The sequence below is a fragment of the Gymnodraco acuticeps genome, unplaced genomic scaffold (genome assembly GCF_902827175.1).
Source record: "Gymnodraco acuticeps unplaced genomic scaffold, fGymAcu1.1, whole genome shotgun sequence".
NCBI classification, from domain to species: domain Eukaryota; kingdom Metazoa; phylum Chordata; class Actinopteri; order Perciformes; family Bathydraconidae; genus Gymnodraco; species Gymnodraco acuticeps.
Window position 1 is genome coordinate 1,778,284 of NW_022992032.1, and position 27,364 is coordinate 1,805,647.

A 27,364-nucleotide genomic window follows, 5' to 3' on the forward strand; every position below is an offset into this window, starting at 1 on the left:
GAATTGTGAAGCTTCATCCATACTGTTGACGTTCAAATAAAAATTGTGAATAAATTACGCAATAAATGAATAAATTGTGAATAAATGACGTTTTTTTTCCATAGCACTCTGAGTGGCTGCTCCAAGCATTTCTAGTTGAACATGTCTGCAGTTTTCCGAAGGGCACCAGCACCCTGACAGCACTTTGCTATCGAAAAAACAAGCAAGTGTGCAATAGTCCGACTTGTTTTCCCTGTCTGTCTCTCTTACTCTTTCAAACACACATTACCACTGCAGTGAGTCACTTTGTGACCGTCTCAATCCTCAGTCAAATCATTTAAAAATATGAAATAGGTTGGAAAATTCAAAACACGATTGTATTTGAAGTTATACTTTAATCCATATTTGTTGGCGTTTATCCTTTTTAATTCCCTGTAAAAACTCCCCACATACCAAAATGCTGCCATCTAAAATGCCAACATTCAAAGCTTCATTTAAAAAGCCCAACAGAAGCCAAATTAAAACCAACATTTGGTATAGTCCTGGCGGATCAATCTAATCCAATTTGTTTGTATCCTATTTACAGAGCCAACTGTAGGAGAATGGACAGCTAGCAGACAAGATAACTTATTTAAAAGTCCTAGTATTATTCAATCAATATTTCAGCACAGATCCACACCTCACCTATGGAGTTTTGATTGGCTTCTGTTTCTTCGACTAATGGAGGCTTGCTGTCAACAGGTGCAACAACAAATCAAATAAGTCACTGAACAAACTGGAGGTGTGGGCAGAACTTAAGAGGTTTGACATCCAACCTTTCCTCTCTCTCCCAACAACATATACACTTACAAACCCCCCTCTGAATTGATCGGTCCGTAGTGGATTAGCTTCAGATTGTGATAGCAGTCTGACCCTCTCTGGCCCTGAACAAGCCTTGCTGGCTAATTGAAAGACACACACCAGTCTGCAGGATTAAAGACCACTCTATCATTACACACACAAATAAACACATCCACATAGCGCGATATGGGCAGTTTATTGAGGTTTTGGATGTGTCAGGCCAGACAGGAATAGCTTGCAGTTGCAACACTGAGACAAATGGGACTAAGCCCTCGACGCAAATTGAATGTTTTGTGTGTGCATGCCTTTGAATTCAAAACTGTGTGTGTGAATGCGCTACATCTGCTTACATAAGTACTTGTAAGTGTGTCTGAGTGCATTCTTGAGTGTGTGGCAGTACCTGTTTGTGGGAATAAACTGCAATAAAAAAATAAAAAAATAAGGAGAGGGCAAAAAAAGCATCTGAGTAGAGTAGCAAAAGCACAGAGGTAATCATGGAGCGCTCCCTCGCCAAGCCTCAGCTGCAGGTAACACGACTAACATCTGACCCCCCGAGTCCAGGGGAGTGTGCCTCGTACACAATGCAGAGTGTGCAACATTATATAAAAATGTGTGTGCAAATACGAGAAGCAAATATAAGTAGTGTGTGGTTGCGCATATCATTTGCAGGATGGCAATTCCGGGCATTAGTCCCACATAATAAAACCTCATTCTGTATGTGCACACACTATATTTGATGTATGTAATGTGCTGTGGATGCAGTACTTCTGTGTAATGCGTTATTACATGTAATTCTGCCTGGATGTGGAAGGAAGCCCAGAGGAGGTAATGACGAGTTTGTGTGTAAGCGCGCTCTCGGTTGTACATTCCCCCGCGCGCCGGCTCTCTCTGATTGAAAACAGCAGTGCCTCGGCTCAGCCTTCCTCCGGCTGAAGCAGAAAAAGAGTCTTGAAATCTTGCCTGCATCATCCCGCACAGGCCCCCAATGTGAAATATTTAGGCTAGCAACGTAGAGAAACAAGTACCTCTCTTTGAAATATTTAGACTATATACCCCATAACCCTCAACCCCCACAACCGCTCTTACTCAAACCCTGCCAGCTGCGTATCAATAATGCATCCTTTTTCGACAAGATAGATACATTTCAAAGTGGAGGCCGCGGTTGGTTGATGGGAAGTTGGATATGCTACAGACCAGTTTGGTGAGAGTTTATATGTGACGGTTTAATATGAGGACATGACTCCAAGCTAATTTCTGAGACATAACATGTTTTCAACAACAAATAAATTCCTTCCCTTTGGTCAATTCACAAATGCCAAGAAAGCAGTTATCAACATCTCATGGTGAGCTTTAAAACTGGACCGCATGTTCCAGCTTTATCTATTTAATTGAACACAACTTTGAGATGTTTTCTTCAAGTTATCCAATGGGGCTTTCATGTGCAACAATCAACATAAAATATGCCAAAGGAACAATAACGTGTGTAAAGATGCTGAAGATTGCTGACGTACGAAGATGGACGTTTTTTCAATTTGTTTCCAATATCTGATCTACACCTTAGCTTGATCTCAGCTGCTGGTGGGTTTGTCCGTCTCCTCTTTAGTGTGTAAGGAAATCGTCCTTGATGAACAAAGTGCAACCTGTCAATTGTTCTGATGAGGAGTTTCTGTGTACTTGTGAAAGAAGCCCTCTGTTCTTGCGGTCTCGTTGCTTTTCAGTTAAATTATTTGTCTCTGGTGCCGCCACCGCCTTGAAGGACACCGCCACCGTCTGAGAATGTAACACCAATTTTTGGCACGCTTCCCAGAAAATAATCTAGTAACAAGACTTTGTAGAAATAAGTAGACTGTATTTTTCGGAGCCAGCACCCTCCCTTTGTATACCTATTGAACCCTATTTTTGTTACTTTTCACTTTATCAAAGGCCCCTTTGTTAATTCTGCTAATTTGTTCTCATACCACACAGCCACTTAAAAAAACAAAGTCACAGCTTTTATGCTCGATGGAAGTATTTTATACACTAAGCCAATTACATGCAGACAGAGATCGAGTCCTGGACTCGAGTCGGACTGATGAGTGCCAATTTTCAGGACTCGTGACTCGTCTCAGACTCGCGCACTGATTGACGCGACTCGGACTTGGACTCGTGAATTCTCGCGCACGATGACTTGGACTCGGACTCTTGAATTTTCCCCCCGCGATGACTCGGACTCGACTTGTACATTGATGCTCCGACATGGACTCGGACTCGAGCAAGTTTTGTCTGGAGTCTGATGTCCTCTATCCTGGCGTGTGTACCTGTGAGGCGAGTTCACGTACTGGGCCCCGCTATTCCAGTCTAGAGATGTCTAGAGACACACCCCGCATCGTGCTGTATGCTTTCACACATTCTGCTTCCACATTAGAAAAGAGCAGCGCAAAATAAATGCTCGTTATGTGAAAACAATATTGAAGAGAAGGCTCCGTAACACATTACTCTTGTCTTGAACACTATCATCAGAGTAACGTGATCTAATCAATAAATAAAGATTCAGCCGATAACACGGAAGCAGGGGTGGACTGGCCATTGGGAATACCGGGAGTTTCCCCGGTGGGCCGGTGCTGTGTGTGGGCCGGAGGGCCAAAAAATAAAATAAAAAAGTTTATAAAAAAATAAATAATAATTCTTTTTTTTTTGCCTAAATCCTACCGGCCCACATTTGTAAGTGTTCCGGCCACTTCCTTTTTTTTTTTTGCTTACCTAAATCCTACCGGCCCACATTTGTAAGTGTTCCGACCCAGCACAGCCCAGTGGGGTGTGGCCAGGGTTGGGTTGTAACGGAATACATGTAACGGCGTTACGTAATCAGAATACAAAATTCAAGTAACTGTATTCAGCTCGCGTTACATTTGAAAAACGAGTAATCTGATTACAGTTACTTTCGTAAACCTGAAGTGAATACATTTTGGATTACTTATTGGAATTATTGGTGGAAAGATTTCCTCACAACATTTAATATTCATTACTAAAGGTACAGCCGAATCATCACAGCGCACAAAACCGCGCAGATGGACCAAAAAGGGGAGCGTTTGAAAAATGTTTGTGTGTGTGTGTAGAGGTGTGTGTGGTTAAAACACATCAGCCACACCGCTCTTTAGCCTTTCTAATGATAATTCTGAAGGTAAACACAGTGAAGGCGGTGCGTGAAAGGCGGTGCGTGAAAGGCACTGCGTGCTCCTCTTCTCAGAGGCTGAGTTAACCCTCCCGCTGCCTCCTGGTGCTGCAGAGATTTCATGAAGTGAAGGAGGTTTTCCTTCTATAAAACAGCTGCGGGCAGCAGATACTGTGAGAGTCACAGACATGAATACATAGATCAAGGCAGACTGGTGCACACACTCTCCTGTTTTGCCAATCCGGTGCTTAAACAAATATAGCTCTACACCCCTGGCCGAAATGTCCTTAAAATGAAGTCCGAGTTAGACATTTGAATTAATGTCCTGCCAACACTGGCAGGACAGAAGGCGACACACCCTTTCTAAGCCATGTCCTCACATCCCAAGCTGCAACCCCAAAAAGTTGATTATGTTGTTACAACAGGGTTCAGGGGGAGTGGCTGTACCCGTAGGATAGAAAAGGGGGAAGTGACGTCTGACTCAGAGGTCGCGCGGCTGTGGAGAAGAACATGTTGCCCACATTCTGTTACTGAGTTTAGGCTAGTTAGCTAGCAGGTTTATTGTTTTGGGTGCAGTCACTTTTGCCTCGACTTGCTGTTCAAATAAATGTTGAAAGAAAAAGGTAATCTGTTTAAAGTTCTGTTTTATATGGGTGTAGAAGAAGAAGAAGAAGAAGAAGATTTTTAAAACACATTTTATTTGCATTTGTTTTAAACATACACCCACCCTGCAAAAGAGTCGGAACAAAACTAATACATTACACAATCAAATAAATAAATAAACAGATTTTCATGACAACCAAATAAATATCATTTGAAAACCCCATTTGAAAATGTTTTACCCATTTAAAAACATCCTCTTTTACACACTTTAAAAACAAAAACTACACCTATCCTTTAAAACTTCAATATGAGAGAGTCATTCTCCCCCAGCGAGCACAGAACCTGCCCAACAGCCCACACATCCAGAAACCCCTGCAGATGATTGATCAGCGTATAGTACGCATGCTCCACCCTCAGACGCGCTGCCACCAACCCCCTCAGACAGAGCACTGCATCCGTCCATCCCACTCCAGCAAGTTGGTTCTTCCTACTTTTCCAGATTGCTAATTTTGCATTAGCAAACAAGAAATTCATCAATAGTAGTGTTTCTTTCTTTTTCAGGATGTATTTGGGGCCATGGACAAAAAGTGGTATGGAGAAAACCTCCCCGAACCCTTCCACCCACCCGCCAATCGGGGACAGGACACGACTAAATGCTCCAATGTTTCTGCCATAAAACAGAACGGACAGCCTCCCCTTGTGCCTGGGTCAAAATGAGCTCTGTATTTGTTAGTGGCTATTGCACCGTGTATAATTCTCCATTGGATGTCAGCCATCCTTTCCTCAACCGGAGATTTATACAGGATCCGCCAGCTGCCCTGAGGGGAAGAGCCCAAGCCAAACACATCCGTCCACCTCGACTCTCTGACGCCTGCGAGCGAGCTGAGGTTTAACACCTTTACACAGCTAAGGTATAGCTTCTTCCCATTGCAGGAGGTGAACTTTCCAGGTGTTAGAGTCCCCAGTGATAGCAGGAGACCATCCTCCTCTCTCCATTCCCCCACCGCAGGACCCACACTCAAGGCAGGAAAGACATACTCATGTCCCTTTCTCCACTGGTCAGCCAGATCTGCATCCAGAGCAAAAGTCTGGTGGGATGGCGACAGCGACTGCCACACCTCATCTACCAAGTTCTCCAGAACTCGGGTTGATCGAATGCCCGTCACCTCAGCCAGTTTTTCTGTGGAGACCCCCGTCAAATGGCCAAGTTTTACCACTCCCGCTTCAATGAACGCATTTTTTAGGGTGGCTGAAGAGAAAAGGGTTCCAGAAAGAAAACCAGTGTCAAACAGTGGTTCCTCAAACAGCCACATCCCAGGCCGGGGGTCGGGTGGTCTGGTAAAACTCAGAATCTTCCAGGCATTGATGACTGAGCAGTAAAAAGTTGTAAGTCCAGTTATCTTGTACGCAGGGGCCTTCAGCAGAAACAGGTGTTTATCAAAACCAAAGCCCCCTGCCCTCCAGAGCAACAGCCGGGCCATAGCCAGCCAGCAGGGAGAGGCACCATACAGCAGCCGCTGAGCTGCCTGCAGTCTAAAAGCAGCAGTCCTTGCAGTAATGTCCACGAGGCCCTGGCCCCCCTCCGCCACAGGCAGGTACAGGACCGATGCTGGCACCCAGTGATGACCCAACCAGAAGAAATCCACGAGGAGCCGCTGCAGTTGTTTCATGAGGCCCGGCGGTGGGGTTAACACCTGGAGTCTGTGCCACAGAGACGAGGCAACCAGATTGTTGGCTACAAGAACTCTTCCCCTGTAGGACAGCTGGGGTAGCAGCCATTTCCATTTGGCTAATTTTGCTTGCACCTTTCCCAGCAATCCCTCCCAGTTCTGTGCCACCATGTCCTCAGACCCCAACCAAACTCCCAGGACCTTTAAACCCTTGTTTCCCCAGCTAAGGTTACCAGGAAGACTGGGCCTACTTTCTAGACTCCACCGACCTACTAAAACTGCCTCACTCTTCTCCCAATTAACTTTGGCTGAAGCAGCCTTCCTAAACAAAGCTAAACTGTCCTGTAGCTCCTGGATATCTCGCTGACCCTGGACAAAAACACTGACATCAGCATAAGCTGATACAACCACCGGGGGGGCCTGAGCTGACTCTGGCAGACACAGGCCCCTCAGACGGTTTCTAAGTCTGCACAAAAGCGGCTCGATGGCAATACTATATAATAGGCCTGAGATAGGGCAGCCCTGCCTGATCCCCCTTTTAACTGGTACAGGTCTGCTCAGCCCTCCCCCCACCTTCACAACACAACATGCATCACTGTACAAACACTTCACCCAGGACAAAAAATGCTCCCCAACACCAAAAGCCTGCAATGTGGCAGCCAGAAACGTGTGATCCACACGATCAAACGCCTTCTCCTGGTCAATAGAAATGATACCAACATTTATATTATACAGTTTGCAAACATCAAAAGTGTCTCTCATCAAAAACAAATTGTCCACAATCGATCTGCCAGGGATGCAATATGTCTGATCAGTACAGATAAGAAGTTCAATAAAACACTTCAGTCTGTTAGCTAAGACCTTTGACAGTATCTTATAGTCCGTACATAAGAGAGCGACAGGTCTCCAGTTCTTAAGCAGGCCAGGGTTAGATCTCCTTTCTTAGGCAACAGTGAAATCACTGCACGCCTACAGGAAGCTGGAAGAGTCCCTTTCCCAAAGGACTCCATCAATACTTCCAGCAAGTCATGTCCCAGAATACTCCAGAAATGTTTAAAAAAGTCTGCAGGTAAACCGTCTATGCCCGGAGCCTTGCCGGAGGCCATCTGTGTCACCGCAGAGGTCAATTCCTCCAGCGTAATGTCAGAGCCCAGGGTGTCACTTTCGGCTGGACTCAGCTGTGGAAGACCAGCTTCCACGTCACAACCTTCGGCTTTGAACAGGTCTGTGTAGAAGGACACTGCATGCCTCCTCATCTCAGCAGGTTCAGAGGTTACCTGTCCATCGGGGAGACGCAGACATACCATCTGCTTCCTTTGGCCCACAGACCTCTCCAGGTTGAAGAAAAAGGTGGTTGGTGCATCAATGTCTCTCATGGAAGTAAAACGGGCTCTGATCAGAGCTCCCTTGGCCTTCTCCTGAAGAAAACAGTTAAGCTGTTGTTGTTTTAGGAGGGACTGTTCTATATTTCGAGCAGACACACTCTCTAACTCTCTGATCTCCCTCTCTAACTGCTCTACAGCTCTCCTAATGTTTGCAGTGGAGTAGGCTGTATACTGTTGGCAGAACACTCTAATCTGAGCCTTTCCTACCTCCCACCACTGACTCAGGGAGGGAAAAGACTCTTTCTTTGATTTCCAGTTGATCCAAAATAATTTAAAATTCTCACAAAAAGTCAAATCTTGTAAAATGTTAACATTAAACTGCCAGAACGATCTAGGTTTCTCTGTGTTGGATAAAACCAAATCTAAAGAAACTAGCTGATGGTCTGTAAAACCAACAGGTTGGATGTGACAGTTCACTGCACGAGTAATAGAAGAAGCAGACATGTAAAATCTGTCTAGCCTGGCTGCACTGACGCCCCCATCTAGCATTCTCATCCAGGTGTATTGTTTAACAGAGGGGTGCTTCGTCCTCCACACATCCACTAAGTCAGTCTCTCTTATCACCTGTGACAGTAAAAGGGACGACTGAGGATGCGGCTCCCGTCCTATTCTGTCTAAAGTGACATTAGTGCAAGCGTTCCAGTCCCCCCCCAGTATAACACACTCCCCCTGTACACTAGTGTCTAGCTCGTCTTTTAATAACTGAAACACAGATACACGTGCAGGGCCCTGATTGGGTGCATACACATTAATACAAGTGAAAAAGAACTCTTAACAGTTCCACTTTCACCATCAAGGCTCTACCTGCTACTATCTCTGTGCTCGATAAAATCTTAACATTTAGAGAGGGGGAGAAAAAACCAGCTACTCCAGCACTACGGTTTGAGCCATGACTGAGTACATACTGACCCTCCCACCACATTCCCCAGTCCGTCTCATTCAGGCTATCACTGTGCGTTTCCTGCAGAAATATCACATCTAATTTTTTCTGATTAAAGACCTCTAACACTAAAGCTCTTTTCTGTGCACTTCTACCCCTGTTAATGTTTAAAGAAGCAACCCTTAAAGCCTGCATTAGAGGAAGGAGATAGAGAAAAATAACAGACAGGTACACACAGCAGAGAGGAGACACCCAGTGTTGCATGATCATTTTGAAACTATTTAGACCTTTTCAGTTTCCCCCCTTTTTTGCTTCCTTTCGTAACTTTTTTCATATTAGTTACATGCTTCCTGAGACGATAGCGTCTCTTTTCATCCAGCAGGTCTAACCCTACAACTTTCTGAAGAGTGCTCACTGTATGAAGAAACTTGTTAGTGTCAGGGAAAAAGTCTCTCACTTCCACTACCTTGCCAAAGGACTCATCTAAAAAGACATTCATCTCTTCCAAAGAATATATCTCTGCGTTCTGAGAGAGACTATCTGCAACTGAAACACAGTCAGAATCCCCCTCACCGTCTGTGTCCATCTCTGTCACCTCATTATTGTCTGCAGCCTGTTGAAGCTCTTTTTGCCTCCCAGAACCAGACGGCAGCTCCTGCTGTGTGCCAACAGCCTCCACCTGTCCCACAGCACTAATCCTCACCTGTCCTACTACATCATCTCCCACCCGTTTACCTGTTTCCACATTTTTTTCTCTCACACTCACCACACTCTCTACAATCCCTGTTTCATCTCTCACGATATTCATCCCTACTTCATCCGCAGCCCCTGGGGCCCCGGCGGGTGCAACAGCAGCCCCCGCGACACCGGTCTCCGCGGCCGCCGACCCAGCGGCCCCGGCCGCCCCAGCGACCGGCTCGGCTGCCCCGGGGGCCCCGGGCTCGGCCGCCCCGGGCTCAGCCGCACCCGGCGGAGCGGCGTGCCGTCTCTGTGGACATGCAACACGTTTGTGACCCGACTCTCCGCACTCAAAACACTTTACGTTCCCTGAGCTCGCATAAACCATATAAAAACCCTCTTCGTGCCTCACCCGGAAAGACACATCTAGTGTCTGAGTGGGACAATTCAGAAACATGAACACCTGTCTCCGCAGAGATTGGACATGTTTTAGCTTTTCATCCTTACACCCCAGAGCAACAGTGCGGAGAGTACTGGCAAACTTACCGAAACGCTTCAGCTCCCGTTCCAGCGCCTCATTCGGGATGAATGGAGGAACGCCAGACACAGTGATCCGCGTGGACGGTGTCGCCAACGGCGAAACTTGAATATATTCCTCGTTTATCATTAATCCGCTCTCAATAAATTCCGTCACATATTTCTGGTCTTTCAAAAAGACCACGACCGCTTTGTTCATGCGGGAAGCATAGGAGATGTTTACATGACCGACCTGCTCCCCCACAGCCAGCAGCACCTGCTCCACTGTGCTTGCGGCATGAGCCACCAAACGCACTCCGTGTCTCAGAGACACCGGCGGCGCCCCGAAGGACGCCATCCCCGCCACGAGGCACGGAAAAACACTCACGAAAAAGTATTAACCGTACTTGCAAAGAGTACAAATATCCCCACGTAAGATCATACAGTTAAAGAAACGATTGAAACAGAAACAAACTAAATAAAAGTGAAAATCCCTATTCCCTCTTCAAAAACACACCTCCACCACAGAAGAAGAAGAAGAAGAAGAAGAAAAAGAAGAAAAAGAAGAAGAAGAAGAAAAAGAAGAAAAAGAAGAAGAAGAAGAAGAAGAAGAATTGGGAGGGATGAAACTATGGAGTCAGATTTGGGTCAATATTCTCGCGCGTAAAACAAGCTACTCACGAGCGGAAAATGTGCTTTTACACGCGCATAAAATGACCCTCGCGCGCAGATTAAACCCCCGCGAGCGGCTCTGCGCTCAATCGCGAGAGAGACAGCCCTCTTGCTTGCTCGCGGGAGTGTCAGCCTCGCGGAGTCTGTCTACGCGCGCGTGAAAAGTTTCTGGCACTTTGGGGCGGAGCCACTGGACTTTGATTGACAGCTGCCAGGAAACCCGGGGTTGCCAGGTTTGATAAATGCCTGAACTGCCAAGAGCCGAGCAGTGACGGCAGCAAAATCAGTTGGACGAGATTGAATGGTAAAGTTGTCCATAAAAAACTATTATATTCGTAAAGTGCACAGCTAATATATATATATATATATATATATATATATATATGATTCTGTTTTCTTCAAGGTTGTGTCTTCCTGGTCGAATGTACTTATTGTAAGTCGCTTTGGATAAAAGCGTCAGCTAAATGCAATGTAATGTAATGTAATATACATTAATTTGATATAAAACAATATATTTTTCAGTGGGCTGTGTCCGTCGAAAACTGCTAGCTACTGTCTGCTGTACGCACCTAGATTTTGCTGCCGTCACTGCTCGGCTCTTGGTAGTTCAGGCATTTATCAAACCTGGCAACCCCGGGTTTCCTGGCAGCTGTCAATCAAAGTCCAGTGGCTCCGCCCCAAAGTGCCAGAAACTTTTCACGCGCGCGTAGACAGACTCCGCGAGGCTGACACTCCCGCGAGAAAGCAAGAGGGCTGTCTCTCTCGCGAGCGAGCGCAGAGCCGCTCGCGGGCGCAGAGCCGCTTGCGGGGGTTTAATCTGCGCGCGAGGGTCATTTTATGCGCGTGTAAAAGCACATTTTCCGCTCGTGAGTAGCTTGTTTTACGCGCGAGAATATTGACCCAAATCTGACTCCATACAACCCTCTTTAATGGTCACACATGCAGAGCACACAGCACACACAGTGAAATGTGTTCTCTGCTTTTAACCCATCCTAGTACCAGGAGTCTAGTACTAGGAGCAGTGGGCAGCTATTGTACAGCGCCCGCGGAGCAATGGGAGTGAGGGGGGAAGGGGGATGTCCGGTGCCTTGTTCAAGGGCACCACGGCAGGGCAGGATGTGAACTGGGACCTCTCCAAGTAGAAGTCCACACTCCAAATAGGTCTGGTCGGGGACTTGAACCGGCGACCCTACGGCTCACAGTCCAAGCCTACTGACTGCCATAGATTTAGTCCCTAATTTTGCTCTCAAAATGGACCAGATTGATGCATTTAACTTCAACATTTAAAAAAAAATCTTCCCGGGGGAGCTTGCCCCCGGACCCCCCTAGAGGAGGTGAGGTCCACCACCTGCCCACACCCCCTGTTAAATTGTCTCACCCACATTGAGGATGCTTCCTACGCCCATGTTTTATTCCATGTGTCAAGTCAGGCAAATTGGGTCAAAATGTTATTGCATCAATGATCTGTTAACATTAAAATCACTAAATATATGCCGTAACTATTTTGCTCAAGGGCTCAGGTGATGTGATTACTGTATGAATAATTGTCCAAAATAACATAAAATGCATAGGGTTTTTTGTTAAGTAACATACTTTCGTCGCCGGCCGGCCGATACATGCCGCGCATTAAGTGGGCCTGTCTGTCAATTAATCCCTGGGTCACTTTTCCCCCCCAGTCCGCCCCTGCACGAAGCACATGGCTACTTAACATTTGCCGATTTAACCGGTAAAAGTTCCTTCAAAATAAGAGTCCCGATCTTATTACTATCAAAATAAAAGTGCAAAACGAAAACTTTACCATAGGAAAATATTGGCATACAAATATAATCACTTCTCTAAAAGGTAACTCATTTTAAATATAGTTAGACATATTAAAAGGTCATTTACAAGAATAATGATAATAATATTAATATTAGTAATAAGCTTTATATTTGTATAGCACCTCTTACAAGAATTGTAGCCAAACTCGCTTCACAGCAGTTCAATAGACAGATTAGTATAACATGACAGGATAAAAGCAATGTAGAGGAGCAGCTACATTTCAACACATATATCCACGAAGATTAATACATGAAGACTTGTGACTCGGACTTGACTTGGACTCTTCTTAGGTGACTCGGACTCGAACACAGGTAATGATGACTCGGACTCGGACTTGACTCGGACACTCCTTGGGTGACTCGGACTCGAAGACTGGTGACTCGAGAGTGACTACGACTCGTGAATTGCTGACTTGACTACAACACTGCATGCAGAGTCCTAATTAGGTGTCGGTTATGTATACATAAAGAGAATTTCCTCAAAACATGACCTCACTTTCCTTTTATAATAACTGACCTCAAATGACATATTTCATCAAATCCTTTTTTTATTTTACCTGCAGGTATTACAGATCTTGCACAAACTTGGTATTTATGCTGGATATCTGGCATTCATCTGTGCATGTTCTGCTAAAAATGAACAACTTGTACCAAACTGTACATACTCTAAGAACATTAGGCATGCCTCAATACTAATGAGGATCAGCTGATATTGGCCTTGTTGACTGTCATCCAATAAGATGACATAGCTAATGGCAGTGGGGGATATCTTTTGTGATGCATCAGCTAAGTGCACAACAAAAAATTGGTTTTGGTATCAGCCATCAAGCAAATCATCACTCTAAAGAACGTATTAGTCCATCATTTCCATTCTGCCACATTTCTACCCAACCTACAAAGTCAGCAGTCAATCGTACCTGTATGTGATCACATTTGACATTTCAGCACTGACTACAGATATACTGAGGATAAGGAGCTGCAAAGTTTATGGAGGCCACGTGGCGGCTGGTACACTCACACAGACTGAACTGTTGACCTTTCAGTAATGAGTCCTTCTCTCTCCCCACCAGGCCACCTTAAAGCCCCTAACACACATCCACTATTCTTCCCCTGAAGGGCTCGCAGTACATATTGAAGGACACGGTACTTGAACACTGCATGGTAGATCATGTATTGTTAAAGTCGTGCCGAACACGGCTAGTTCACTGCTCAAGGACAAATGTGAGGTCTGCACTGATCCAGTTAAGAATGAAAGAATTATTAAGCAAATACTCATAGCTGTAGAATGTAGCTTTTTCTACGTGTTGAAGCCTTTAGATGTGTATTATCATTTTGAATCCATTTCCAAAAGGTTTACATTTAAAGAGCACACTGCCCTGACATGATGAAAAAACTGGGTGTTTAATTCTGACTCCTGGTGGTTTAAGTTGAGAATATTTTGTCTGTTATCAATTATTTATAAAACTGTATAATTTGTACTCGTTATCTTGCTCAGTAATGTCATATCGTGTTGAGCTATTAAGGCTAACAGCTGAAAATAACCAAGATATTATTTTGGGGCATGTGGCCCAAAAAGGTTACTGACACAGTAAATGCATTGGATAAATTACCATCAATGCAACAAGCCTCACAGAATAACGTTTTGTCATCGACCATCAAGAATCACACAACAGGAGATGGGATGATTATTTTCCACCACTGCTCGATTAATACAAGCACCGCAGCGTTACCTCTGATTGCCCAGAGTTTCTCCACAGGCTCTAATCATAAACCACAAATATGAGCCGGTGGAAATGTTACATACAGACAGCTTTTTTTCCCTTGGCACCGGTGGCGGTAATCTGTTGACTGGATGGTCATCCTGCTGTGAGACGGATAGAGAAATAGAATGAAGTTACCGCTGCCGGGCACCTGCTGATACTGAGGTTAGATATAAGCCTCCCCCGTCTCAAATCTGAAACGTTGAAGGCTTCACACACCCCCAACCCTGTATGTGTGTGTGTGCGTTCCCTCCAGGTCTGTGTGTGATAAACTGTAGCCTGGAGGCTCTCTCCTCAGTTCTTATCTCCCTGACAGACGTTACCCCTGCGTGGCCGCGGCCCATACAGTCACACCGATGGAGCATGAGCGGAGCTTTTTCTGTCATTTCGGAAACTTTCCATCAGATTTCCTCTGCTTTGTTCCTGATAGTCAGATATTTTTTTGTATGCAGAGATAGAGCCCTTTCCCAATTTCTTGTATCTCATCTTCAGGGGATAACGTTCATTGGGAAATCACTTGGCTGTGGAAATAAAACTCATCTGGATGAAAACATTGCCAGTGTTTCTACCAATATTTGGATTCACCCGGGCTGTCTGAGTAACACAACAGATAACAGATCTGTAATTATGCAGACTCAAAGCACAATGAAATTAAAAAAGGATTTCTACGCCATGGAAATATATTTGCAATTATAAAGTATTGAACGTTAAACACCTCAATTTTCTGCCTTGTTTTTCTATTTAAATCAGTATTTTGTAACACTGTCCTCAAACTTGTAAAGCATCAGCCCTTCAACCCCTTCTTTCAGCTAAAATCTAAAGAACTTTAATCGTAACAACATTGATTTGTTTACCCATGAAAACAATGATTGTTTTCATGCTTTTGCTGTATACCGTCCTATGTAATTTACTTTTTTTTCAAGAATTGTTACACTTTAACCATCTCTTTGTGTGATCTTTTAGAACAAAATCCAATACAAGACCCAAGCAAAATGGCATTTACCAATTAATTCTGTTCATTTTATATGATATAAAAAGCACACAAAGCCACATTATGCTGTGTTGTAGTGAAGCTCTGACAACACTGTTTAAGCAGCTTGGTGGGAACCGACCTCCACTAAAGAAACCCCTTTGTTAAATCACAGCTGAATGAGTGGGAGAAGACAGGCGAGCCCAACACAGGTAGGGATAATAATAGGGTACGAAAAAACAACAAAACAAGGCTTCTAAAGGTTGTAAAATGATTTAAATAAACAAATATTAAACCGCCCGTGAGTATCTACAAAAAAATAAAACAAACAGCTCTTTTTTAAATGATTAAATACAACCATAGTTTGTCATCCCAGTGGATTTTCTGTATTTTTTTGAGTTTTGTGATAAGACATCTGCTGTGTTTTATATTTGGCAGTGGTATGGTATTAATATCCAAACTCATCGAATTCAGCCAAGAGTAAAGCAGTAGATTTCCGTCCACTCCTCCCACATCCATGAGCTGTTCAGCAGGAGGTCATGTTGCTCGCTTCTTTTTCTCCTGCATTTCGCTCAATCGGATGCTACAGTTTTGTGGCCTGGGGCCGAAAGTAGAGGAAACTAAATCAGCTCGATCAAGACGTGAAGATTAGATGGGATGTGACTGGTAGTCTAAACAGGAGGCCATTTCCTGTCTGTTACTGTAGCAACACGTCCTATATAAGAGCTGTAGACACAGGCTAGTTGGCTACCAGTTAGTGTCTGTACATTACGTGTATGTGTGTGAGTGAGAGGGAGTAAGAAAGTATGTTGTATGGTATGCTTAACCTGTATGCAACTTGGCAGGCTCTTATTAAAAGTAACAATGGATACTAAAACAGTATATATACAGTACTTATTCAGCCTACTATGGATCTTGGCGGTAAATATGCATAGTCAAAAGTGAAACAACTCAACTTCTATCAAGCATGTAACACAATTCCTGTGAGCTTCATTGTATGTAAGCAATAACGCATCTCAAGGCGTCCTCATTTGAAACAAAGAAACTGAAACGAGAGAGCCCAAGAACAATGGCTAAGGATATGCCACGTATTCAAGATTAAAGGTTTATTTGTCACATGCTCATTGAATATGTGCAATGAAATGCATGATGGCACACACACTTAAAGCTGCCCTGAACAGGCTAGTAATAAAATAAACAACACAGTTTGGTTCAACTCAAATTAAATCCTTTTAACTCATAGTTGGATCCATTTTACTTACAGTCATGTATGAGGTCACATTACTGTAGGGGAAATGTGCTAGCCAATCAGAAAATGACATCCTGTTAGTGTTCCTTTAATTTCTCCTATTGATGGTGTATATATTGAGTTATATTTTACAACTGTTCCTCTATGGCTCCACCCGTCTGTCAGGCAGAATGTGTGTTTCATTAAGCCCGTCCAGAGGTTGGCCCGGGGTTTATGTCCGAGAGAGTCAGTGCCAGAGTTTTCCCCCCCAATGACTAGATCATCTGATTATTTTAAGCAAAGAACTGCATGGTCCAATTTGTCTGTGAGTGCATGTGTGAAACTGTGTGTGTGTGTGTGTGTGTGTGTGTGTGTGTGTGTGTGTGTGTGTGTGTGTGTATGTGTGTGTGTATCTGCAAAGTGAGTATGCGCCTTTCCAGTGGACAGCTATCTCGCTTGCCGCAGGCAATCCAGGAAATGCTTCTCCAGTGGTCCCTTCAGATGTAACTGTGTGTGTGTGCGAGTGCGTGCGTGCGTGTGTGTGTATTTGAACTGCAACATCAGCCCCCAGCCCAGTGCCAGCTGGACTTCCCATGAAAGGACTGGATTTATAGGGGGGGGACAGAGTGACGGGCAGAGGGGTAGAGGACAGAGGGGGTCACAGCCTCCTGCCAACTCACTCTTTCAAAACTATACTCCAAGTCATGAGAGTTTTTAAAGGACTGTCCTGCCGCTCTCCTCCCGCTGGTTGTGCTGCTCCCTCGCTCTCCTCACCCCTCTCCACCCACTCTTGCCTTTATCTCAGTTTTCTGGAACCTTTCTGTCTTTTTTTCTGCTGCCTACCCCACCCCTCCCATCCTCCACTGCAATAGTTTTCTCTTGCCAACATCCTCTTTCTCTGTCTCTCTCTTTCTGTGCACGGTGTGCTGGGCAGATCCAGCTGGCGTCCTAGCAACCAAGCAAGCCATGCATAGCTGGCATCATATGCATGTGAATGGATGGGAGTTGATGGTGTGTGTGTATAGAGGTTACAACCTCTTCTCACGTGCCACATCCAGAAACAGCTGTGGCAAGGCAGATGTGCACGTGGTACTACAATTGAGGGTCCACTTCCGTCAAGCATTCAATGCATTCACATTTCCATGTTACGTAGTTCGCCCAGACTTCAACGGCAATTGTTTTTCTTTGTATTTCCTTAAATACATATATATATATATATATATATATATATATATATATAAATAAATGTTTATATCAGCCGTAACACTGGATCCTCTCACACAAGCTCCTTTCAAATGTTTTGTTTTGTATTATGTTTTGTTGTCTTATTCTTGGCAAACCAGATGGAGTTGCATTGGCCAACACATACACTGGAAAGCGTAATGAAACTGGAGCATGCACATTGGTGTGCTTGCTATGAGTACTACTGACAGACGACAAAAAGGGGAACCTGACTAATCTGCGGTTGAGAAAATATGAATTGGCCTTTAGGGAGCTGATGAATGCATTTTACTGTCGTCAGCAAAACACTTAAGAAAAACCTCTCTAGCTGTCTTCCAGCAGTGTTCACTCCCTAGATAGCAGGATACATGAGACAGAAATGTTCTGTGTTTGTTGGGTGCAGTCCCCAAAATGCCTCCAAGCGCCACCCTGACTATCTCTTCTTTATTCCTATTCCTACCTTGCTCCTCTCATCTTTCTTTCCACTTCAGTCTCTTCTTCTCCAACCTCACCTTTCTTCCCCATCTTTTCCATCACATACAACTCCGCATCTCTGCCTCCTTTAAGTCGTTGCCCCGGTGGAGGCTGAGGGGAAATCATGACATGTGACAGCAGCTTGACGGCAGAAGAAAAAGCCAGTGCGCGCTGTGCTTTCATCTACCATTTAACAGAACAGAGAGGAGCTGTTAACAGTTCTCAGCAGGGAAATTAGTGGGGTGTGCTGGGTCCATGTACACAAAGTGCTAGGGTGTTAACCGTTACATTATTGAGAGCCGGGGCCTGGGCCTTTCAAGCCTGACAGTTTGGATCTCACGCTGAGAGCTGGATTATATCACTACCGTTAATGGCAAATGGTTTTGGGATGGTTTTTATTCGGGACACTCAGATGTTAACGGGATGGAAGAGTTTGGTTTTACTCAATGCAATGTGTTAAGGTATAGGATAATGATGACGACTTCAATGCTGAAAAATACAGTCCCAACCAACTCATCTGGAATTCTCCGTATAGCACGGTTCAGTTGCACCGTGGCATACAGAGCCATGATTATAGGCATTGCGACTGCAACCGCACAGCAATGATATTATCAGCCTGCTTGGAAGCAGGTTAGCTGGGGCCAAGCAGTAATAGTCGTCTTTCACAGCTAAAGCTAGTGTGATACTAATTGGCTAAATACATGCATTCAAACGGCTCGCTGCACCCGCACTGCGAGGGGGACCCAAGTTCCCATCTGCAAAAACACGTGGGTTTGCTATCCTGGCTCCAAAATGGTGGAATGAGCTCCCCATTGACATCAGGACAGCAGATAGCTTACACATCTTCCGGCGCAGACTGAAAACTAATCTCTTTCAACTCCACTTCGAGCGATAGAATTGCTAACAAAGCACTTATATACTAATAAAGGACTGGCTTATCTAAAGGAAGTTGAGTAGCACTTGAAATGTTTTGGCTCTATGAAACCTGATGTACTTATATGATTCTGTTTTCTTCAAGTTTGTATCTTCCTGGTCGAATGTACTTATTGTAAGTCGCTTTGGATAAAAGTGTCAGCTAAATGCAATGTAATGTAATAATGTAATGCATGGTACAGCACATGACAAGTGAGCTAGTACGGTTTCAAGTGTTCTACTGTTGAACCACTGGAAACCTTTTTGTGTGAACCAGCTGGAGAAAATGCTCTTCACCAAGTTTCACCTGGGCCTTGGTTCCCAGTGTCATATGTTCAAGTTACATTGTAAGGGATTGGTTAAGGGCAATCTTCGCAATATAAATTGCAAACAAGAGGAGACATGGACGTGACGAATGAATGGTGAGCTTCTATTCAGACACTCTGGAGATCATCAATGTCCAAAAAGAAAGAAAATGACCTTGCCCGCAACTACTCAACATCCTGGACTTGGTCTGCTCCACTGGTCTCACCATCCATCATCTGTCCAGCCTCAATCTCCACATCTCTGATCACCTGGCCATCATCATGGACATCAACATCCCCATCCCCGCCCAAAAGCAAAAACGCACAATAACCTACAGAAATCTCAAATCCATCTCACCTTCAGCAATCACTGCCTCCATTACCTGCAAGATGTCTGTCTGTCTCCCCCGCCACTTTCTGAAAACCCATCTGAACTTGTGGACTATTATAACAGCACCCTCTCCTTCTGTCTCAATGAACTGGCCCCCACAAAAACAAAAAATGTCTCTTTCATACACTCCGCCCCCTGGTATACCCCCGAACTCCGCCAAATGAAATCAAGGAAACGTCAACTTGAACGCCAACACAAGAAAACCACACTAACAGTCCATCTTCAAATCTACAAAGACTATCTCCAGCAGTACAGTAACGCACTCAAAGCAGCCCGGTCTAATTACTACTCGCAACTCATTCAGTCTGGCTCCAGCAACCCCAAGCGTCTGTTCTCCACCATCAGCAAACTTCTCAAACCCTGTGACAACGCCACCTCGTCCTTCACCACAGAACAGTGCAACTCCTTCCTCTCGTTTTTCCAAACCAAAATCAGCAACATTTACAGCAATCTGACACCCTCATCAGCACCCCCCACCTCCCCTCCTGGCTCCCCCCCCCCTTCACCTCACAGCCCCTATCCCACTTCTCCCCTGTGACCCCCATGCAACTGTCCGACTTCATGACTGGAATTAACTTCACCTGCACACTTGACCCAATGCCCTCCAAATGTGTTAAAGAGAGCCTCCCTGCAATCTCCCAACTCATCGCCACCATCATTAACTCCTCCCTCAGATCTGGATCAGTTCCCCCCTCTCTCAAACTGGCTGCTGTCACACCCATTCTCAAAAGACCTGGACTCACACCTGACATCATGTCCAACTTCCGGCCCATCTCAAATCTCCCCTTTCTGTCAAAAATACTTGAACATGTTGTTGCCTCACAACTAAAATCCCACCTCAGCTCCAATGATCTCTTTGAGCCATTTCAATCCGGTTTCCGATCAAAACACAACACCGAAACAGCTCTTCTGAAAATCACAAACGACCTCCTCCTCTCCTCTGACTCCGGCAACCTGAACATCCTCATCCTCCTCGACCTCACCGCAGCATTCGACACCATCAACCACGCCATCCTGCTGTCCCTCCTCGAATCATCACTCAACATCACCGACACTGCACTCTCCTGGCTGAAATCCTACCTCACCGACAGACATCAGTTTATCAACATCAACAACTGCACCTCCTCCACTGCTCCTCTGTCCCAAGGCGTCCCCCAGGGTTCGGTGCTTGGCCCCCTCCTCTTCATCCTCTACATGCTCCCCCTTGGCAAAATAATTTGTCGCCACAACCTTCAATTTCACTGCTACGCAGATGACATCCAACTTTATATCTCAACAAAAACCATCACCCCCCACAACACACTCCACTCTCACCAACTGTCTCTCAGAAATAAAAGCATGGATGCAAACAAACTATCTCCAACTGAACAGTGCCAAATCAGACATCATCATCATCATCATCATCATCATCATCATCATCATCATCATCATCATCATCATCATCATCATCATCATCATCATCGGCCCCCCATCCCGTATCAAAGACATCCAGAATTTCAACTTCACCATTGACAGCCACACTCTATCTCCCCCCCTCACATCCGCAACCTCGGAGTCATCTTCGACAGTCAGCTCAAATTCAACCACCACATCAATCACATCACCAGGACCGCCTTTTTCCACCTCAAAAACATTGCCCGTCTCCGCCCATCACTCTCCTCCTCTGCTGCTGAAACCCTGATTCATGCATTCATCACTTCACGACTCGACTACTGCAATAGCATCCTCTACGGCATACCATCCAACCTCCTCAATAAACTCCAACATATCCAGAACTCTGCTGCCCGCCTCCTCGCCCACACCCGCTCCCGAGACCACATCACTCCCGTCCTCCAGAACCTCCACTGGCTCCCCGTCCGTCAAAGAATCAACTTCAAAGTCCTCCTCATTACTCACAAAGCCCTCAACAATCAGGCCCCCCCCTACCTCACAGACCTGCTGCACCACCACGCCCCTTCCCGCTGCCTCCGCTCATCAGAAGCCAACCTCCTATCCATCCCCACCCGCACCAATCACCGGACCTGGGGGGACAGAGCCTTCTCCGTTGCTGCCCCCTCCCTCTGGAACTCACTCCCCCGACCCATCAGAGACTGCACTGACCTCACCACCTTCAAAAAACTCACAAAAACTCACCTCTTCAATCTGGCTTTTAATGTGTGATTGTTTTTGTATTATTTGACTTTAACTTTAACTATATATTTATTTGTTGTTCTTTTCTCTTCACTATATCTGTAAAGCGTCTTTGAGCACCTGTAAAAGCGCTAACAAATTAAATCATATTATTATTAACTATGTACTGTAACCAAAGGTTTCAAAGAGTATAAGCTGTATGTGGTTGACGTAAAAATATTGACCTAGAGAAAAGTACATTGCTGAGAACATAAAACCATAAAAGTTCATCAAGGTTGGAGGTGCTTTGTCAACGGTGAGCTCAACAAGAAGAACAAATATAGGTCTACTTGACAGCATATAACTATTGCAGTGCTTTCAAATAATGGAAAAATAAAGACAACACTCATTTTCTGGGCCAGACTTCCAACTCAGACAGGCGGTATTCAAGACACATGACTAATTGGTTCAATGGGTTCACTGCTCAGACTGCTGGTGTGTGCTTTAATTAGTAACTCACATTTTGAAAAATGAGTTGTTGGGCCATTTATAAAAATCATATTTTAGAAAGGTGAATCTAATGATGTCATTGCTTTGAATTGTGATTCACTACTAGTGGCAGACTGGCCATACGGAGTGTTGGGAGTTTTTCTGTAGGCTTCCTTCATATTTGGACCATTGCAAAATAAATAGATTGTAAATAGTCATCGGGCTATGGATCTGACGGGGGGGGGGTGTGACCCAATTGTTTTTAAGGGAGGTTCTCATAATAGGTCATGATTCACCTACTGTCACTACCATGAAGAGTTCATTTAATGCACATTTGGGAATGCTAGAATATTCATTTTCTGATAAAAGGACTATTTTGGCCAGTTTCATGTATACAGTGTAGTTCTTCCTTAAGTCCAGGTCCATTTTACATGAGATTGTGTCAAGCTGATATTATTAAAGAATCAAAAATGGCCCATCTTCTATAATTAAATGTATTAAACTGAAAGATTAAGAAGCTACCTTCTATAATTAAATGTATTAAACTGAAAGATTAAGGCGCTACGTTACTTTATATCCATCCTGCGTTGGAACACAGGCACACAGTTTAACACCAAGGACACAATCAGCACAGAGGGGGGGTGGATCACAAAGCCTGGGCTTGATCTCAGGTACTTGGAACGATAAAAAAAGTATGTGTGTGTGCTTTCTGAGTAAATATGTGGAGATTTTACATGTATCTGTAAAGGATTCCTATGTTTTTGTGTGTGCTAGAAGGGGCGAGAGTAACCTTCGTGACATTTTGAGTCAGTCACAGTGCTATGCTTCCAGCTAGAACAGTAGCAGCTTAGCCACTTCTGAACCTCCCACACATCCCCACCAACACACCGCCGGGCTACAAAGCATCTTTGTTCTCCCAGGAGATCATGCAAAAATCTCTAGCTCCAATTTCCCACAGATTTTTCTAAATGTAGCTTTACCTCTGTCTTTGGCAAAATAGTTGATGTTGTTTTTGGTTTGTTTTGTTGTAACCTTAGCATGGTGATTATCCAAACTAATTCCTCAGAAAATAAGTGGAAGAAGAAAGAAGGGAAGCAGTTTGACCGGTCAAACACGCAGTGTGGAGTGCAACACTGCGGGAACACACACAGCGATAAAGAAAGCTTACAAGGCCTGCCTGCTGATGCGCAGTGAGGCAACTCAGAATGCCGACATGTTCCTGGGTTTGAGTGTTCCTGATTGCGTGTTCAGGAGTATATGTGTGTATCGGATCAATGTGTGAAAGTGTCAAAGGGCAGATGGAAAGAGAAAAACCCCGACTGAACCCCGTGCCAACAGAAGCCGGATCACCAGACTAGCAAACGTCAAAAGTCAAGACCCAGCAGAAAGATCAAGAGTGCATGCAGACATGACCGGAATACTCGTGTTGGACAGAAGAGAAGACTTAAACAGTACAAAGAAAGACTTCTAGTGCTTAGAAGGTGTTAGTTGATGTGCAAAATAAATAATGGATGAAAAGAAGGGAAACATTATAAAAAACAAGAAAAAAGAGAAAGAGAAACAAACCTGGGCAAACTGGCTCACACCAACATGAATAAGAATTTAGAAAAAATCTTCCAACAACCCAACCACCGGCGTGTCCATCGCAGGGCCAGAACGCTGCAACCAGGGCCTCAGACTCATAAACCACCATTCACATTTAATTTGTGTCCAGCAGGGCTACAGTTTCCTGCCCCGTCGTGGCCATATAGATCCCCGTTTTCAAGAGAGTGGTTTTCGATCTGAAGTTAAAAACATTTAGAGTTGGCCCTTGTCCTGCAATTTGGCCCTGCTGTGGGTAAAAGGGGTCAATCAAAAGCCTCTGTTGCGCTTTGCTGAAAGCGGGCCAGCAAAGGAGAAAGAGACGGATACAATTCCAATGTGAAGATTGAGAGAGACAAGCATCCCTGCAGCTCTGATCGCAGCCCTGATCCCAGCATGTGTGTGTGTGTTTGTGTGTGTGTGAAAGAGGGATTTATGTTTCTGTACATGCATGTGTGCAAATGTATGTGCATGTCTTTTAAATGTGTCAATAGTAGTGTGTGAAGGTGCACACCTGATAACGCGATAATGTATGGAGTAGCATCATCTAACAAGTGTGATTATAGGTGTTTGTGCGTGTGTATGTGTGTGTGTGTGTGTGTGTGTGTGTGTGTGTGTGTGTGTGTGTGTGTGTGTGTGTGTGTGGTGTGTGTGTGTGTGTGTGTGTGTGTGTGTGTGTGTGTGTGTGGGTGGGTGTGTGTGTGTGTGGGTAGGTGTGTGGGTGGGTGTGTGGGTGTGTGGGTGGGTGTGTGGGTGGGTGTGTGTGTGTGTGTGGGTGGATGTGTGTGTGTGTGTGTGTGCAGGCAGTGAAAGCATGCTGTTTGAGAAAATGGTCCCATTGTGTTTTATGGGATGTTGTGAGGTTTTTATCATATTTGCAGCTAAATATCTCTGCTGTTTTGTGTATAAAAACGTCCACACTGTGTTTGTGTTTTGATGGACTCACCGATGACGATGGTGGTAATCTGGTGCCTGCTGGCCCCGTGCTTGTTCTTGACCTCACAGATGAAAGTGGTGTTGACGGCGTCGTCCACCTTCCTCACCGTCAACTTGTTGCCGCTCACCTCTACTGTGTCTGGCATCGCCCCCGACGCCCTGGAGGGAAGAAAAGATGAATTAAGGAAAGAGGGATGGATGGGAGGTATGAAGGGAGAAGAAGAAAAGGACAGGAGAATGAGAGATGACAGAAAAAAAGATTAGAGGACAGAAAGAGGGAGAAATAAAATGTAAGAAAAACAGCCGGTAGACCATATGGTTTCGAGATATTGGATAAAACAAGATGAAGTATAAGAATATCAAAAAGACAAATCGATGAGAGAGGGGGGAGAGAAAAATGAGAAAGAAGAAACAGAAAAAGTCGGGAACCGATAGGGATGAGAAACGAGAAAAAAATGTCACTTTGGTATTCAAACAGCATTAATGTGAGCAGAATCACAGACATGTGAACAGCCGTTCTGTCTCCCTGCTCAATATTCATCAAAAACACACTCTCACAAAACCCAGCACAGCACACCATCTGTCTATCAGGATGAGAAGTTAAGAACATTTGTGTTTATCAAAAAATGTGTGGGTGATTATCGTTTAAGACGGAGGACTGTTGTGCACAGTTCTGTCGTGATTACATCAACAATCACAGATGGAGAGTGGCTCTTACGCGGTCCAGGTGATGGTGGTGGGCACAGGGTTGCCACTGGCCATGCAGAGCAGCACGGCGTCTGAGCGCCCGACGTACCAGTTGTTGTCATATCCTTCTATGGACACAGAGGGGGGGTCTGAAAGAGAGAACGGGATGTTAAGGAAAGTGAATTGCCTATCAGTGACATGGAGATGGATGAAGATTGGTGTGTGAATCACAGGCCTTATTGCAGGAATCTAACAAAAAACCCACGCCTTTGAGAAAAGCAAACGGGTAGTGATGAGTGACTCATTCATGGATTTTAGGACTCATTCCTGCACCACTCTATTAAAGGGATAGTTTTGATTTTTTAAAGTGGGGTTGTTTGAAGTAATATTAGGCCAAGAACCAACTACATCAAAGTCGCATTGGTTGAGCAAAAACACCACTAAGATAAAGGCGGACTGTTGTTTATTTAGACCTATGTCAGCAACTTCCTTCTTTACGACACATAAAGCTCTAGACGAGTAAAGGGTATTTACTGACATATTTAAATAAAATGTATAACATATTTTAAGCTTGTGTTAATCGAGTACTTTTGTAGGAATCTAACCAAAAACACATTCAAAAACACATTGACTTTGAGCATATTGGGAGTGCTAAAATGCTAACTCATTTCTGGGTTTTAGGACTCATTCCTGCACCACTCTTTGAAAGGGATGGTTTTGATTGCTTGAAGTGGGGTTGTATGAGGTGCCTTTTCATAGTGTTATTCCTAAAGTAGATGGCAGTAGACACGCTTAGCAATGTAATTCTGTGGCAGGGGGCGGCAGAAAAACATATTTTAGCCATCTAAAAAGACCCACTTTGTTGAATACGAACTAACTATAGACACACAATGACACAAACAAACTAGCGATCAAGGCAGATGTAGACCAGCTACTGTAGATTAAAATGTATACACATTTTTTTTGGGTGGCTAAATCATTTTTGGCCATTTCAACAGTACATTGCTCAGCCTTTGTGCCATACTTCTGTCTGTTTCTCCAAACTGAGGGCGTGATGACTTGCATCTTCTGACAAGGGATAAATACATCATACAACCCCTCTTTAAAAGATCTGGACAACCCCTTTAATCTGTTTCAAATGGTTACAACACAAAGAAACACACTTCAAGACTGAAAGGAATGTGTGTTAAGGTGAGGTGTGTAAGCTGTGCTGTATCCGGAGTAAAAACCCTGCTACCTTAAAGAGCTTTTCTCCACAAATTCAAAGCACACTTATGTTGGGAGGATGAGAAAATCAGTTAGAGTCACTATCATAAGTCTTTTTATTTGTTTTACAGTGAATGCAAACCAAAGCATGTAAGGAATTAAAACAAGCTAATAGAAAAGCTCTCTTCGCACAGAGAGAGATTGACCAAGAGAGAGAAAGAGACAGAGGGGAGTATGGGTAGAAGACAGTGTGTGGGAGTGTGTAATGTGAAGTGTGTGTTCCTCCTAGAGAGCGCTGACCTATAAAAGCAGATCTGAGTTACAGCGCAGACAGGAGACATGATCCCTCACACCAGCGCTAAACTAACCCTTACACAGTGAGGAGTCACAGTGTGTTAAGTGTGTGCTCCTGTTTGCCTATCCTTGTGAGGACCAAGGCTTCAAGAGTGATGACAATTTGCCTCGATAAATGTTTGGTTTTAGAGTTAGAATTACATTTAGGAAAAAGGAGTGTACAGAGATGTCATTATTTCCACATCCTTACACTATAATTTTCTGTCTCTCTGCATTCTGTTATTACAGACGCCAACACACTCACAAAGGCTGCACACATGAGATGCTAAATCTGATTAATTACACACTGAGATGCACCGTTTGTTTATATGTTGCTTTAAAGCCAGTGAAGTTAATTTGACAGCTTGAATTGCAGGCATGACCCTGTGTCTTCAGCCCCCATACTCAGGGTCTCTTGTTCTTGTAGAATCCGTTTTTTAAACACATTGCTGGTTACTTCTTGACTGCAGCTTGACAGGCAGTTTTGATTACTTGTGTGTGTGCGTGTGTGCTCTAAAAATGGCAGATTATAAAAAGACAAAGACAATCTGTTCCATCTTTGCAGGAA

At 44.4% G+C, this 27,364-nt stretch overlaps 1 protein-coding gene across 2 annotated transcripts in view; it reads right to left on the bottom strand.

The window, feature by feature from the left end:
* pvrl2l (PVR cell adhesion molecule related 2 like) overlaps positions 1 to 27,364 on the bottom strand; it is a 365,603-nt gene that overhangs the window by 185,226 nt on the left and 153,013 nt on the right. For both annotated transcript variants that reach the window (XM_034201644.1, XM_034201642.1), the window contains exons 5-6: positions 25,289 to 25,406; positions 24,581 to 24,729 (exon numbers count right to left, since the gene is read on the bottom strand). In XM_034201644.1, coding sequence (XP_034057535.1) covers positions 24,581 to 24,729; positions 25,289 to 25,406 — 267 coding nt within the window. The remainder of the gene's footprint in view (positions 1 to 24,580; positions 24,730 to 25,288; positions 25,407 to 27,364) is intronic.